Raw genomic sequence first — 14,609 nt, 5'->3', positions numbered from 1 at the left:
CAGAATGAAGTTATCTGTTTAAATCCTTTGCTTCTCCCAAAAGTGGTAGTTACCTGCTGGGCAGAATCGCTGCTCAGGTCCATCATATATAGCTAGATTATGGTTGACAGGAATACTATCATCTTTCAAAGTTAAGTGAGGAGGCTGGTCATGTTCATGATTTGTACCACTCAAAGCTACTGATGAAAGCAAATCAAAACTGACTTTTCCATCAGGTTTTGGATATTCAATAGGTGTACAATCTTTGGCTGGCTTTAGCTGTTTTGCATCTGTTCCTGAAATAACAACAACACGGGGGGAAAACTGATAAAAAATTGAACAAATTTAGTACATATGGGTGACAGTTAAAAAAAACATTAATTGAGCTAAAAAAATGCCATTTTAGATAGCTTTGTTGTCTTTGAACACTTGGCATACGAGATATTCTACACTCTAAATAATGATTTTAACAACTTGATATAACTACTTTTTATATTGGATAATAAAAAGATATTTTGCATTGGGGGAAACACTTTTCCAATTGCATTGGGATAAAAAAATGCATAAACAATATATTTTTAATTACCACAATTGTGGCTAATAATAAGTAATGAAAATGGGGGGGGGACTTCCTATGAAAAGTTGGGTTGCATTTAGAAAACAGGACTAAATATTCATAAAACAATAAATAATTTAGAAGTATTTTTCTTTTTATGGAACAACTGCCACACTCATTTGGAACACTTATATGGTATGTAACTGTAGAAACAGGCTACCCTAGTTATACCCAGAACAGTCATTTTGACAACAGGCTGGCAGCTTTCTTCCTTCTAGCATCTTTTTTCATAGTACATTTAAAAAGCCAAAACAGCTTGATTTTAGTCCCAGTAATCATGGACAAATGTTTATGTTTTCTACCCTCCCATGCACAATCACATAGGAAAAGAAAACTTGGAATTGATTCTTTATCAGACTTTATACGCAGATTTGTAAATTATTATGTTTAGTATTGGCTGTCTTTGTACATCATGCTAAACATAATAATTAAAACATTGCCAAATTAAAATATCCAGGTTCTATTTATGCAAATCATTAAATAGTTTAATGTTTATTACAAGCATGAATGTCTTTCTAGATACAACTACGCAAAGTTTAGGAAAGGGAGATTTATCAAAGATTATTGAACGACTAGCCTTGTGGTGCAACCAAAACAATCTGGAACTGAACACACTCAAAACCGTAGAAATGGTGGTAGACTTTAGGAAAAACCCTTCCATACTTCCACCTCTCACAATACTTGACAACACAGTATCAACAGTAGAAACCTTCAAATTTCTGGGTTCTATCATATCGCAAGATCTCAAATGGACAGCTAACATCAAAAACAACATTAAAAAAGGACAACAAAGAATGTTCTTTCTGTGCCAACTCAGTAAGCTCAAACTGCCCAAGGAGCTGCTGATCCAATTCTACAGAGGAATTATTGAGTCTGTCATTTGCACCTCTATAACTGTCTGGTTCGGTTCTGCAACCCAACAAGAAAAACACAGACTTCAGAGGATAATTAGAACTGCAGAAAAAATAATTGCTACCAACCTGCCTTCCATTGAGGACCTGTATACTGCACGAATCAAGAAGAGGGCCGTGAAAATATTTGCAGATCCCTCGCATCCTGGACATAAACTGTTTCAACTCCTACCCTCAAAACGACGCTATAGAGCACTGCACACCAGAACAACTAGACACAAGAACAGTTTTTTCCCGAAGGCCATCACTCTGCTAAACAAATAATTCCCTCAACACTGTCAGACTATTTACTGAATCTGCACTACTATTAATCGTTTCATAGTTCCCATCACCAATCTCTTTCCACTTATGACTGTATGACTATAACTTGTTGCTGGCAATCCTTATGATTTATATTGATATATTGATCATCAATTGTGTTGTAAATGTTGTACCTTGATGAACGTATCTTTTCTTTTATGTACACTGAGAGCATATGCACCAAGACAAATTCCTTGTGTGTCCAATCACACTTGGCCAATAAAATTCTATTCTATTCTATTCTATTCTATTCTATTCTATTCTGTTCTGTTCTGTTCTGTTCTGTTCTGTTCTGTTCTGTTCTGTTCTGTTCTATTCTATTCTATTCTATTCTATTCTATTCTATTCTAGAAGAAATACACAGACACCATGCTTCTAGTATTTATGCCCTGTTTATGACTCATAAGTGGCTTACAGAATCACAGACTATATGAAACACGGTGGTCAAAACTAAATACTTATGAGCCCAATTTATTAGTTCTTTTAAAAAAATATTTTTTTTTAATTTATCTGAATTTATATCCCGCCTTTCTCCGAAGACTCAGGGCAACTTACACTGTGTTAAGCAATAGTCTTCATCCATTTGTATATTATATACAAAGTCAACTTTATTTCCCCCAACAATCTGGGTCCTCATTTTACCTACCTTATAAAGGATGGAAGGCTGAGTCAACCTTGGGACTGGTGGGACTAGAACTTGCAGTAATTGCAAGCAGCTGTGTTAATAACAGACAAACTTAGTCTGCTGAGCCACCAAAGGCCCCTATTTTGAAAGAATTTCAATTCTTGAATTTTGAAAGAAGTTATCAACTTGTATGTCAAAAACAAAGCAAAGGTTTTATCAATTTACCTCCATGCTTTAGAGTCCAAGGTTCAAATCCTCTTAGTACCCAATAGAAAATACCAGTGTAAATCATTCCTCCATATACACCCAAGATTCCATGACAGGAAGGGCGAATATTCCTGACTCCATAAAGCTCTTTCCACACCCATGATTTTTTCAGATTTTCTTCATATTCAGGCACATGAAGGCCTAAGAATAAACAACTAATTATTAAAAGGCTTTGCAATTTTTTCTTTAAAAAACACCTAGCGCTGTAATTTTTCTTTTTCATAGAGATCAACTTTTTACATTAAAACTTTTTACTCTGGGAAAATGCAAATTTAAACTACAATGGACATTGGAAAAAGATTATAGTATTACTAATGTAACCTGGGACAGGGTCTTAACTATGGTATCATGATGCAATGAACTCCTGGGCTATCCCTCTAGAAAAGGCAGATTGAAGTCCCTCAGGTCTGTAATTCTGGAGAACTCCACTGCCAACCTGCTCATGGAGTCAAGGAACTTAGGCAGGGAGATAGCTACATAGCATAGAGGCTAGTACAGTACAAAAATCCCAAATGAACCCTAGAGCTCAATTTAACGAACAGGATTTCACACCTAATAATCTGTGGGGCAGTGCCCCTGGAACCAGTGGTGAAATAAATTTTTTTACTACTGGTTCTATGGGCGTGGCTTGGTGGGTGTGGTGTGGCTTGGTGAGTGTGGCAGGGGAAGGATACTGCAAAATCTCCATTCCCACCCCACTCTGGGGCCAGCCAGTTCTCCAAACTGCTCAAAATTTCTACTACCAATTCTCCAAAACCTGCTTGATTTCACTCCTGCCTGGAACCTTCCCAAACAATTTTGATGGCAACTGCTACCACGACCACTGCTGCCCTCTCATTTCAGTTGATACCACATATGAATCATAGATGGATACATCTCCCCCTCTGGCTCGAGGCAGGGTTCAGTGATACATGCTGGATCAGCCATCTCATCCACAGTCAAATAGGAGGTGATCGTAACTTTATTATGGATTGGCCTGGCATTTAGCAACAGCATCCAAAAGCCCAGGGTCTTGAAAATATTGGTATGCTCACATATGTTTAAAGGGAAAAAGCTTACATGTGGTGTACTTTTTCACATTATCTGAATTTATTTGCTTTTAAGTGCACTGCCTAAATTCTATATATCTGCAGTATGAGACAGATTAAAGCAATAAACCAGTGATAAGTAGAGACTTTCCTGAATTGCCAAAAATACATATATTCTCATCATACCCCTCTTACCTATTGTTTTTGATTGGAGATTTTCGTTGATTAGTTGATTAAAAATGGCTTCTGAAGCCAGCATTCCACTTTTCATAGCAGTATGTGTACCTTTAATCTTGGGAACATTCATGAAACCTGGGCTACATCCAATAAGGACTCCACCAGGAAACGTAAGTTTGGGTATGGACTAAATATGAAAAAAAACACATGCTATTAAGAGGATTTTGCAACAATCCATTTATAATATTAAACATTTTTGGAACTGAAACAATGGTTTACTTTTTTCTATATGTCAATTTAAGCAATTAACATCTTGATCAATTAGTATATTACCAAGTTTGTTTTCCCACCCACCCCCCAAATCCAAGAAAGTAACCTTAGATTGTTATTACCTGATAACCCCCTTCATTAAGAGCTCGGGCACCATAAGCAATCCTCTTTCCACCTTCAAAAGTAGGTTGAACACTAGGGTGATGCTTCCACCTCTGAAATTCCTTAAACGGGCTCAAAAAAGGGTTTTGATAATCTAAACCAATCTACAAAGACATGCAAGTAAAATCCAAAATAAACCTGTTTCACTCAAAAAATTATTCGAACATATCCTTGTATTAATTGATGAATATGCACACCTCACTTTGGGATACATTTTTTGTGATTCTCACATTGACCTATTCTTTTGGTAATTAATAAAGGTAAAGGTTCCCCTCGCACATATGTGCTAGTCGTTCCTGACTCTAGGGGGCGGTGCTCATCTCCGTTTCAAAGCCAAAGAGCCAGCGCTGTCCACAGACGTTTCCATGGTCATGTGTCCAACATTACTCAATGCCAAAGGCGCACGAAACGCTGTTACCTTCCCACCAAAGGTGGTCCCTATTTTTTCTACTTGCATTTTTTACATGCTTTCAAACTGCTAGGTTGGCAGAAGTTGGGAAAAGTAACGAGAGCTAACCCCGTTACATGGCAGCTCTAGGGATTCGAACTGCTGAACTGCTGACCTTTCGATTGACAAGCTCAGTGCCTTAGCCCCTGAGCCACCACATCCCTTTTGGTAATTAATACAAGTTGACATATAATGACCCCATGATGCATAATTTACCATGAATCTAGCCTTTGAAAATCAGATATCAGATTTCATGGATCATCCATCAAGGCCTCTCATATGCAGCTGATTTCAGGAACAAGCTAAACCTTGTATTTCTGGTCATTTCAAAATCTATGTTAACATATTTTAAGTTTTTTTCAATTTAAAACATTTCAATACTGCAAGGTGGATTATGATGAATATAATTTAACATGCAATATATTTTTTACAATATAATTTGTTTCTGAGAATAAAGTCAACTGGACTGAAATAGTTATAAGTATATCCAAAATGGTATCCAAAAAAAGAAAAACTTTTATGAAGGGAAAGTGTTCAAACAGCATATTAAGACATGGTTTACAAATCACAATAACTAAACCTAAACTCACACTACATTGTGTTTTAAGTGTGTTGTCTTAAGTATGCTATGTGAACCACATCATAATGGTAACAGTGACTGGTTGATTTCTATTTGCCATGCTACAGTAACATAGACTGATGTGTAAACCATGGAACAACCAGAATGTCCACTTAGAAACTGAAATGCTTAAAATGATGGATGTACCTTGGAACTGAAGTTTCATTGAAGAAAAAAATATTTCTTCACGTAACAAACATCTATACTGAGCAATCATGAGTCAGACATTTAAATATATTTAAGGCATAATACTGAATAAAATGCATTACAGACCCGAATGCTTTTATGTAGAACATCTTCCTTCGGTTTGCAAAGAAAGTAGTTTTATTTAGACATTAACTTACAATAAATATAGAATACTTACTACAAATCCAACAGCTACTAATGGTTCACCCTCATTTAGATGATAAACAAATGATCCTCCATATGTATGCCTGTCCAAAGGCCAGCCAACGGTGTGCTCCACTTTTCCTGGTTTCCATTTATTTTCATCAATAAGCCACAGCTAGAATATCAAAAGTACACCACTGACAATTTTTCAAAATGAAGAACTGAGATTAGTGGGGGGAAAATAACAGCTTGAGCTTTATAAAATTTTAAATAAAAGTTTTGTATTTGAAAACGCAATAGTGTACATTCACTTTATAATTCTGATTGAATAACTGAGTTATCAAATAAGATTACAGGAATTTAGTAAATGTGTAAGTGTGAGGAAGTAGGAAATGTCCAAATAGGAAATATGGATATTATTATCATATATTGCAATACCACCTTGAACTAGCAAAGTACTAAACAGTTTTACCTAAAGAAAAATACTTCATTATGTACTAAACATTACATCTGCAAGATTAATAGAACAAGAATTATGGTTACAAGTGTATAATATAGCATACCTCTTTAAGTCCAATGCCATAAGTCTGGGGTTGACAATTCTCCCTCAGATTATATTTGTTGTACAATTGTTTTGCAAGATGACCATGACAACCTTCTGCAAACATTGTAACTTTGGCATGCAACTCTAAACCTCTCTCAAAAGTACCCTATAACAATAAAACATATAATTGTATAATATACATTTTAATTTTATGTACAGTCATAAATACACATCTCTGATTTCTTTGTGCCATAGACAGTTTTCCATATTGCTCCAGAAAAATCAGTCATTGAAAGAAGTTTGTGGATGATCAGAATGAATGAAATGGGTTCCCAAACATCCACTCAATAATAATTAAAATATTTTATGAATTACTGGGCTTTAACTTGAGGTTTGTATTTTGAACAAATCAAGTGGATATCCTAAAACAACAAACACATAAAATTAGCAGTAACTTTGCTGATCTCTGGCACTTGATATTTACTGTTATGGCTTATAGCCAATATTAAATTAAAAGGCCTAAAGCTGCTCTACAAACTTCGTATTAATCACTTTTTTAAATATTCAAATAACTTTTAACAATAATACTTAATCATTTTTTTACAAAAGTCAAATTATATCAAGCAAATGTGTCACAGTAAATATGTTAATAAGAAATTTAACATTTACCTTAGGTGCACCATCTTTTTGGATGCCAACATCATTTGTGGCAATTCCTTTCACACTTCCATCCTCATTGAAAAGAACCTATAAGGTCAAATACATATAATTTCAACATAATTATAATTGTTGATTTGCTAAGATTCAGAACTCTTTATTCTTTAAATAATACAAAATAACGATTCATTTCAGACAGTATATGAATTTTTTTTTTGTTTACATTTATACCCCGCCCTTCTCCGAAGACTCAGGGCGGCTTACAATGTACTACAAGTTCAAGAAATTTCATATCTATATATAAAATACGTTATTACCTCAGCTGCAGCATAGCCTGGATAGACTTCAACACCAAGTGCTTCTGCTTGTTCACCCAACCAGCTCACAAAATGTCCTAGACGAACTATGTAATTCCCATGATTAACCATGGGAAGGCCTAGTTAAGAAAAAATACGTCAGAAATGCTTTTATTATTTAACATAATAGCAAATTAAAGTTTATCTTTTGCCATTTGAGATGACAAGTAGCCATTGTTTATGGTTTAATTATACAACTGAATAAACAGCCATGTGCATTAGTTCACAAAGTTGTCATGCAAAGGTAGTCATTTAACAACCACTCATTCAGCAACCATTCGAAGTAATTACTGCACGGAATGAGAAGTATTTACAACTGGTTCTTGTAACTGCGGTTGTTGTCACACCCTGCAATCACATGAGGGCACTTGGCACACAGCTCACAATTACAATGTTGCACTGTTTTGCAACATGGGACACTGGGAAGCTGCAGAAGGTTGCAAATGGGGATCATGTGACCATGAGATTCTGCACCTGCGTGGGGTTTGCCCAGTGTCAACTGGGACTGCCAGAACTGCTGTTCTCAAGTCAGTGCAGTCACATGATTTTGCAATTACGTCGCTTGATGATGAAGTTCCCAGTTCCAACTACCATTGGTAAGCAAGCACTACCTATAATAAACTCTTTGCTCTAAGCTGACCTATTTATGTTGAAAAAACATCCATCTTGTCACCTGAGAAAAATTCTGATATGCTACAAATGTCAAGTAGATTGGCGAATTAAGAGATTGTCTTCATTAGTGTTTTATAAATACAGTAATACAACACTGTCAATATAGACACATTACAGATAGTCCTCAACTTACAACAGTTCATTCAGTGACTATTCAAACTTACAATAGCACTGAAAAAAGTGATTTATGACTATTTTTCACATGACTACTGCAGCAGCCCATCATCACATGACCAAAATTCAGATGCTTGACAAATGACTCATATTTGTGACAGTTGCAGTGTCCTAGATTCATGTGATCACCTTTTGCAATTGCTGAAGTCAATGGGAAAGCCAGATTCACTTAACAACTGTGTTACTAACTTAACAACTGCAGTGATTCACCTAATAACTGGGACAAGAAAGCTCACAAAATAGGGCAAAACTCACTTAACAAATGTCTTACTTAGCAACAGAAATGTTGGGCTCAGTTATGGTCATAAATCCAGGACTAGCTGTACTATTTTCTTGAGTAAAGGAAGAATTCCTTCCCAGAAAGGGCTGGGAAGTGGCTCAACAGGCTAATGCAGCCTGTTATTAACACACAGCTGCCTGCAATTACAATTACTGCAGACTCCAGTCCCACCAGGCCCAAGGTTGACTCAGCCTTCCATCCTTTATAAGGTAGGTAAAATGAGGACCCAGATTGTTGGGGGGGCAATAAGTTGACTTTGTATATAAATATACAAATAGGATGAGACTATTGCCTTACACAATGTAAGCCGCCCTGAGTCTTCGGAGAAGGGCGGGATATGAATTCAAATTTTAAAAAAAATCAGGTCAATATTTTACATCCCAATTCAAAAAGGCAATTTGTGTTAAAATAGTTTTGTATTCAACGCTACCTGGAAGAATGGGAACCGGAATTCTATAGTTCTTTGTTAAGATTCCAAATCTGTCTTCTGTTACAGAAGTATGTAGCGGAGCCTTAGGAAAAGAAATATCTTGGTTTTAATGAAGAAACATTCAACTTCTTTAAAATCATTTAAATATTTTGATCATTGTAGATATTATTTAAATTGGAACATTTCATATTCTGTTTAAAATAAAAAGTTATGGAATATAAAAATGCACCTCCTGTATGAACAAACAGGAAGATATCAAACTAAAAGGTCATTTTTTTTTAATTGAAAAAGTTTTAAAACAACAATTAAATTTTTCCCCTCCCCCACCTTCCCCCCTCCCTCCAAAACCCCCTCCCTCCCCCCCGACTTCCCGGAGCAAACACAAGGTATAGTTCATTAAACAAACAGTCATACATTAAATTTTTAAAATCTAACACAATTATAATCCTTCTCTCCCACATAACCTGACTTCTTCCATTAAAATCAAAAACAACATCCTTCATTCAAAGGCAATCCAAAATTTCTTAATCTGATATCTATTTTGAATATAATCAATCCAGTTCTTCCATTCATTTAAATATTTTTCTTGAGTACTGTCTTTCAAAAAGGCTGAAATTTTAGCCATTTAGCCATTTAGGTCATTTTTATTCTACCACTGAAGATCTACTACTGAAGGTAGTTACAGTAGATAAAAAATATTGTTATTTGAATTGCACTGATAATTTTTCTCAAATACTTACTTATTCTCAGTATTCAAAATATATTAATCTTATGATTAACCTTCAAATCATTAATCTGTTTTCTAAATAATATTAAATAGAGATGAACTAGAACAGGTGGACTTACTCCTCGTTCTTTCCAATCTGGAAAAAGTTCTTCCAAGGCACGAGGCTCAAGACAAGCTCCAGAGAGGGTATGTGCACCAATCTGAGCAGCCTTCTCCACCAGGCATACACGGATTTCTTTGCCATGCTCGCTAGCTAACTGCTTGAGTCGAATAGCTGCAGAAAGTCCCGCAGGACCTGCTCCAACTATAACAACATCAGCTTCTTCTGCAAATCTTTCCATGCTTATCCCTTTCATAGAGGAAAATAAAATCATCAGATATGGTGTTAAATTAAAATTAATTATTCCATTCTCCTTGATTTAAGACATTAATAGCAAATTTATGCAATGAACTAAAAGAAGATAGATGCATACCAGAACTTTTGTTTTGTTTTGCTGGAGAATTATTAAGTGGCTTCTCTATCTATTACAATTGTCCTGCTCAACTTAGCAAAATTTACAAAGTACTGTTCTAAAACCTTGTTTATGTTGAATGTAAAATAAATCATTTACAGACCATAAAACATGTTGCAGAAGGGATCTAGGACAATAACTTAAAGGCTATTAAGATTCATAATTACAGAGTCCACAATACAACTTCAAACAAAATAGATTTATATTTCTGCAAGCCTACGTTTACTTTCAGAGTCACAGTGACACACTAATTACCGTAAATGTTTTCTGCCTTTTCTATTTAGAAAAATAATCATATTGAATTTTAATTCCCTATATGTCAAAAATAAAGACAAGCTATTAATAAAATAATGCAAAGATATTTTTACATATTTACTACAGATTTATAGGATATCATCCCAAAATAAAAGTAGTCCTCAAGTTACAAACATTTATTTAATAACTGTTCAAAGTTATGATGGTGCTAAAAAAAGCGACTTATCTGTTCCTGCACTTACTACCAGCACAGCATCCTCACAGTCACATGATCAAAATTTGAGCATTTAGCAACCAGAAGGTATTTATTGAGCATCCTGGGGTCATATGAGTGTCATTCACAACTTTCCCAAGGAGCTAACAAGAAGCAAAGTTCCTCAATGGAGGAACCCGGATTTTTAATTTTTTTTTACATTTATATCCCGCCCTTCTCTGAAGACTCAGGGCGGCTTACAGTGTATAAGGCAATAGTCTCATTCTATTTGTATATTTACAAAGTCAACTTATTGCCCCCCCAACAATCTGGGTCCTCATTTTACCTACCTTATAAAGGATGGAAGGCTGAGTCAACCTTGGGCCGGGCTTGAACCTGCAGTAATTGCAGGCTACTGTGTTCTAATAACAGGCTCCTTACAGCCTGAGCTATTCCGGCCCCTCACCTGGGATTAATCACCCACATGATTCACTTAACAGCAGCAGTTATTCACATAACGATCACAGTAACCAGGTCATAAAATTGGGTATGATTCACTTAATGATCACATTGCTTAATGACAGAAGTTTCAGTCCCAACTATGGTTGTAAGTTGAGGACAACCTTTATTATTAGCCATAAATTACATACATCACATATATTGTGTAATTTTATTTGTTAAACACAATTTACTCTTTCCGCTTCTAGGCTACTCTTTGATTATGGAAAAAGTATATATGTAATATTTAAACATTGCCACTTACCTTCCCACCGTTTGTCTTTCTCTCGGGGTTTAATAGTATAGTGAGTGGTGATACGAGGAACTGTGGAACCAGAAGTCCATCTTGCTGCATATAAAGGTAGAAGACTGTCTTTTCTTGCAGATTTAAAGGCATACAGAAGATGAAGTGCTGGAGTAAAATAACAACACTTATTTTGTAAACAAATTTTACTTTAATGATTGTTTAGATTGGATAAGTGCTTGAACACTCCACTATTATATGAGAAAGTATACATGCCATCTTCTTTCTGTAATCACAATTGGGACCAGCATCTCCCTAAGCAACCTGGTCACTAAGTAAAATATCACATGAGAAGTTTACAGTCTCACTTCTGATACTGCTGGTTAAGCAATGGTATTGTACTGAACAATTAACCTGTATCTCATTCTATAATTCATTTATTTCTATTCTATAATTGATCTCTAGAGGGATGCGGTGGCTTAGTGGGTAAGACGTTGAGCTTGTCAATCGAAAGGTCGGGAGTTCAGCGGCTTGAATCCCTAGTGCTGCATAACAGGGTGAGCCCCTGTTACTTGTCCCAGCTTCTGCCAACCTAGTAGTTCGAAAGCACGTAAAAAATGCACGTAGAAAAATAGGGACCCCCTTTGGTGGGAAGGTAACAACGTTCCGTGCTCCTTTGGCGTTGAGTCATGCCGGCCACATGACTATGGAGACGTCTTCTGACAGCGCTGGCTCTTCGGCTTTGAAACGGAGATGAGCGCCGCCCCCTAGAGTCGGGAACGACTATCACATATATACGAGGGGAACCTTTACCTTTATAATTGACCTCTAGATAACATCTACTGTAGCATACTCTTTAAAATATATATTGTAAAGAAAAAAGAACTGCTGCATTGCTTATGTTACTTATTGCAGTGAACCATTGGATTTGTTCTTGAGGCCCTTAGTTTGTATCTGGTAAATGACTCACAATGTCATCAGTAAAGGGCTGTAGATACTATGGGTTTGCATCTAGACTATTTTTTCATTTTTGTTTTTTATGGCCTCTTGTTTAGAATAGAATAGAATTCTTTATCGGCCAAATGTGATTGTTTAATTTCTATTACGGTAGTTTGAATCTATGTTTTGCCAACCTTCCTCATGCTTCAGCCAATTTTCTTTGCAGCTGAATGCTGTACTTTCTAAACTAAAGAATGTGTTTTCCAGTTTAAAGATACCATGCAACACATGTGTACAAACACTTCTGAATTTCTTCTAGTACCATGGATTGGTTGCAGTAGCATTCTTTGTTTCGTTTAGTATTTTGTCATAGATTGAAATCTCTATTATTTGTTAATACATTTGGAAAACTTGAAACTTCCAAAATATTTTGAAGCAAAGTTAAAGATTCTGCATCATAAAGTAGCATTAGTAGTAGTAATGACTGATACTTTTCATTTTGATAGCAATGCTGTATGTTGCTTTTTTGTCAGAAGCCCTGTGTCAAGTATTCCACTGAAGCAGCCAGATTAATTGTTAATATCAGCCATGACAGCCATTTTCTGCTTTTGGACAATTATTTAAATGTATAGACTGCTCAACTCCAAATGAATCTGGGTGGCTTACAACTACTGAAAATCTTCGACATAAAACCATAAGCAGATGACACACAAGGAAATCTGCAGGAAGGAACAATACAGTAAGTAACTGGGAAGCAGCCAAACAAGGACTAGCTGTCAGTTCTCTGTATTCAGCTGTTGGGCAAAAAGCTGTAGTGATTGGTTAGATATTCTCTGCATGTCCTAATCTACAATGCTCTTATTTCTAAAAAGGATCTGAACTAAACTAAATAGTATGAAGTAGTATGAACTGCAATCAGAAGAATTTGAGAATAGAAAGGCTCTCATCTTGGAGTTCCTCCAAACAGATTCTTTCTTCTCACTCACATGTTCAGGTTTCATGTTTATCATGCAAGTGATAAATGCATTAATGCACGTTTCTGTTTTGCAATTCATCATATTTACATTATTATGAATGCATAGGACCTACTAATATGTTGTTCCACAAGAAGACTGACCTAAGTTCAAATAAAACGATAGTGTTTTGTAAGCCAGTAACCTTTGCCCTAATTTTATTTCTGACCAATAGGGGGAAAGGAAAAAGAAACTTCAGATTTGTGATAATCTTTTCAGAGAAATCCTTTCTGATGGCCACCCAGACCCCATCCCCAGATCACCAATTGTTTAATTATGTTATGTATTCCCATGAATTTTGGTCTCCCAAGATTAAAACTCTATCCATTCTCCCTGTTGTTTGATGACATTTGAATCAAAACCCCAATTATGCTCACAAGTCTGAGTATGACTTGTACATTAATATTTATTCACTTTATATATTTCATATATCCACGTTTACAGCCGCATACCAGTTTGCCTTTTTTTCCACCGACAGCTGTCAACTATGTCTGCAGGGAATATTTTGGTGGGTCGGGAGTTGTACCAAACTGGAATCCCCACAGATAATAACAAGGAAAGTAGCACAAATAAAAACTGCACATATTATCTGGAGAAAAATTATTGAGTTTTGTTTCTTTTCTTTCCAGCCTCGATTCTCTCTCTTTCAGCGGGAGTCGAACTTCGTTCTTTAAGTGAAACTTCTCTTCCTCCTCCTCCTTTCTCCCGAGCAAACATACCTTCAACTGACACAACGATTTGATGTGAATTAAACGATATTCGTTAATAAGAGGGAGAGAGAGAATAAGAGAGAGAGTGCTTATATTCTTTTTAAGTTATATCGCCCTGAATGAAAAAAAATTGCCAAAATCACAGCGGGGGGCGGGGGAGGAGTTTCAAAACCCGAAACCATTATTGCCACTATTCAGAATACAGATCGAAAAGATTGTTTCACCTTGACGTGAAAGCCCGCAGGTGGGAAACAGCATGGTGCTGAGGGAGGGTACCTTCAGGCAAACCAAAGCAGCAGTAGTTCTCCCTCTGGGGTTTCCAAGAGACTCCTTCCTATTGCCTTTAAGGACTTTATCTCGTGTGTGTCCACCGCACAAGGGAAAATCACAGCTGGCTTTCCATTTCCCCCCACTTCTTCGGCTAAAGCGACCTACACGCCCCCATGTTCACGTCGAAATCGCGGCGCTCGCAACACAGCTCGGAAAATGGAAGTGCCACAACAAGAGCAAAGAATACACCCATTAAACTACCCTTCCCAGCATGCCCCGCAGGACGGGCCTTCCTGGCGCCTACAAGAAAACCAGTGAAGCGCTTTCTGGGAGGAGTAGTTCATAAGTGCCTCAGCTCACGGTCACCCAAAAAACGAAAGGACGAGCTTTACAGCTGGTAACA

At 36.4% G+C, this 14,609-nt stretch overlaps 1 protein-coding gene across 1 annotated transcript in view; it reads right to left on the bottom strand.

The window, feature by feature from the left end:
• ETFDH (electron transfer flavoprotein dehydrogenase) overlaps positions 1-14,456 on the bottom strand; it is a 15,712-nt gene extending 1,256 nt beyond the window's left edge. Inside the window, exons 1-12 of the mRNA XM_058193658.1 lie at positions 14,161-14,456; positions 11,296-11,442; positions 9,692-9,921; positions 8,846-8,927; positions 7,251-7,369; positions 6,946-7,023; positions 6,296-6,442; positions 5,767-5,907; positions 4,296-4,439; positions 3,922-4,090; positions 2,657-2,839; positions 54-275 (exon numbers count right to left, since the gene is read on the bottom strand). Coding sequence (XP_058049641.1) covers positions 54-275; positions 2,657-2,839; positions 3,922-4,090; positions 4,296-4,439; positions 5,767-5,907; positions 6,296-6,442; positions 6,946-7,023; positions 7,251-7,369; positions 8,846-8,927; positions 9,692-9,921; positions 11,296-11,442; positions 14,161-14,194 — 1,696 coding nt within the window. The 5' untranslated portion in view covers positions 14,195-14,456. The remainder of the gene's footprint in view (positions 1-53; positions 276-2,656; positions 2,840-3,921; positions 4,091-4,295; positions 4,440-5,766; positions 5,908-6,295; positions 6,443-6,945; positions 7,024-7,250; positions 7,370-8,845; positions 8,928-9,691; positions 9,922-11,295; positions 11,443-14,160) is intronic.
• Between the last annotated feature and the right edge of the window lie 153 nt (positions 14,457-14,609).

Source organism: Ahaetulla prasina, chromosome 8 (assembly GCF_028640845.1).
Source record: "Ahaetulla prasina isolate Xishuangbanna chromosome 8, ASM2864084v1, whole genome shotgun sequence".
Classification (NCBI taxonomy): Eukaryota; Metazoa; Chordata; class Lepidosauria; order Squamata; family Colubridae; genus Ahaetulla; species Ahaetulla prasina.
The sequence above is the reverse complement of the archived record's forward strand: the minus strand, read 5'-3'. Positions and strand labels throughout refer to the sequence as shown.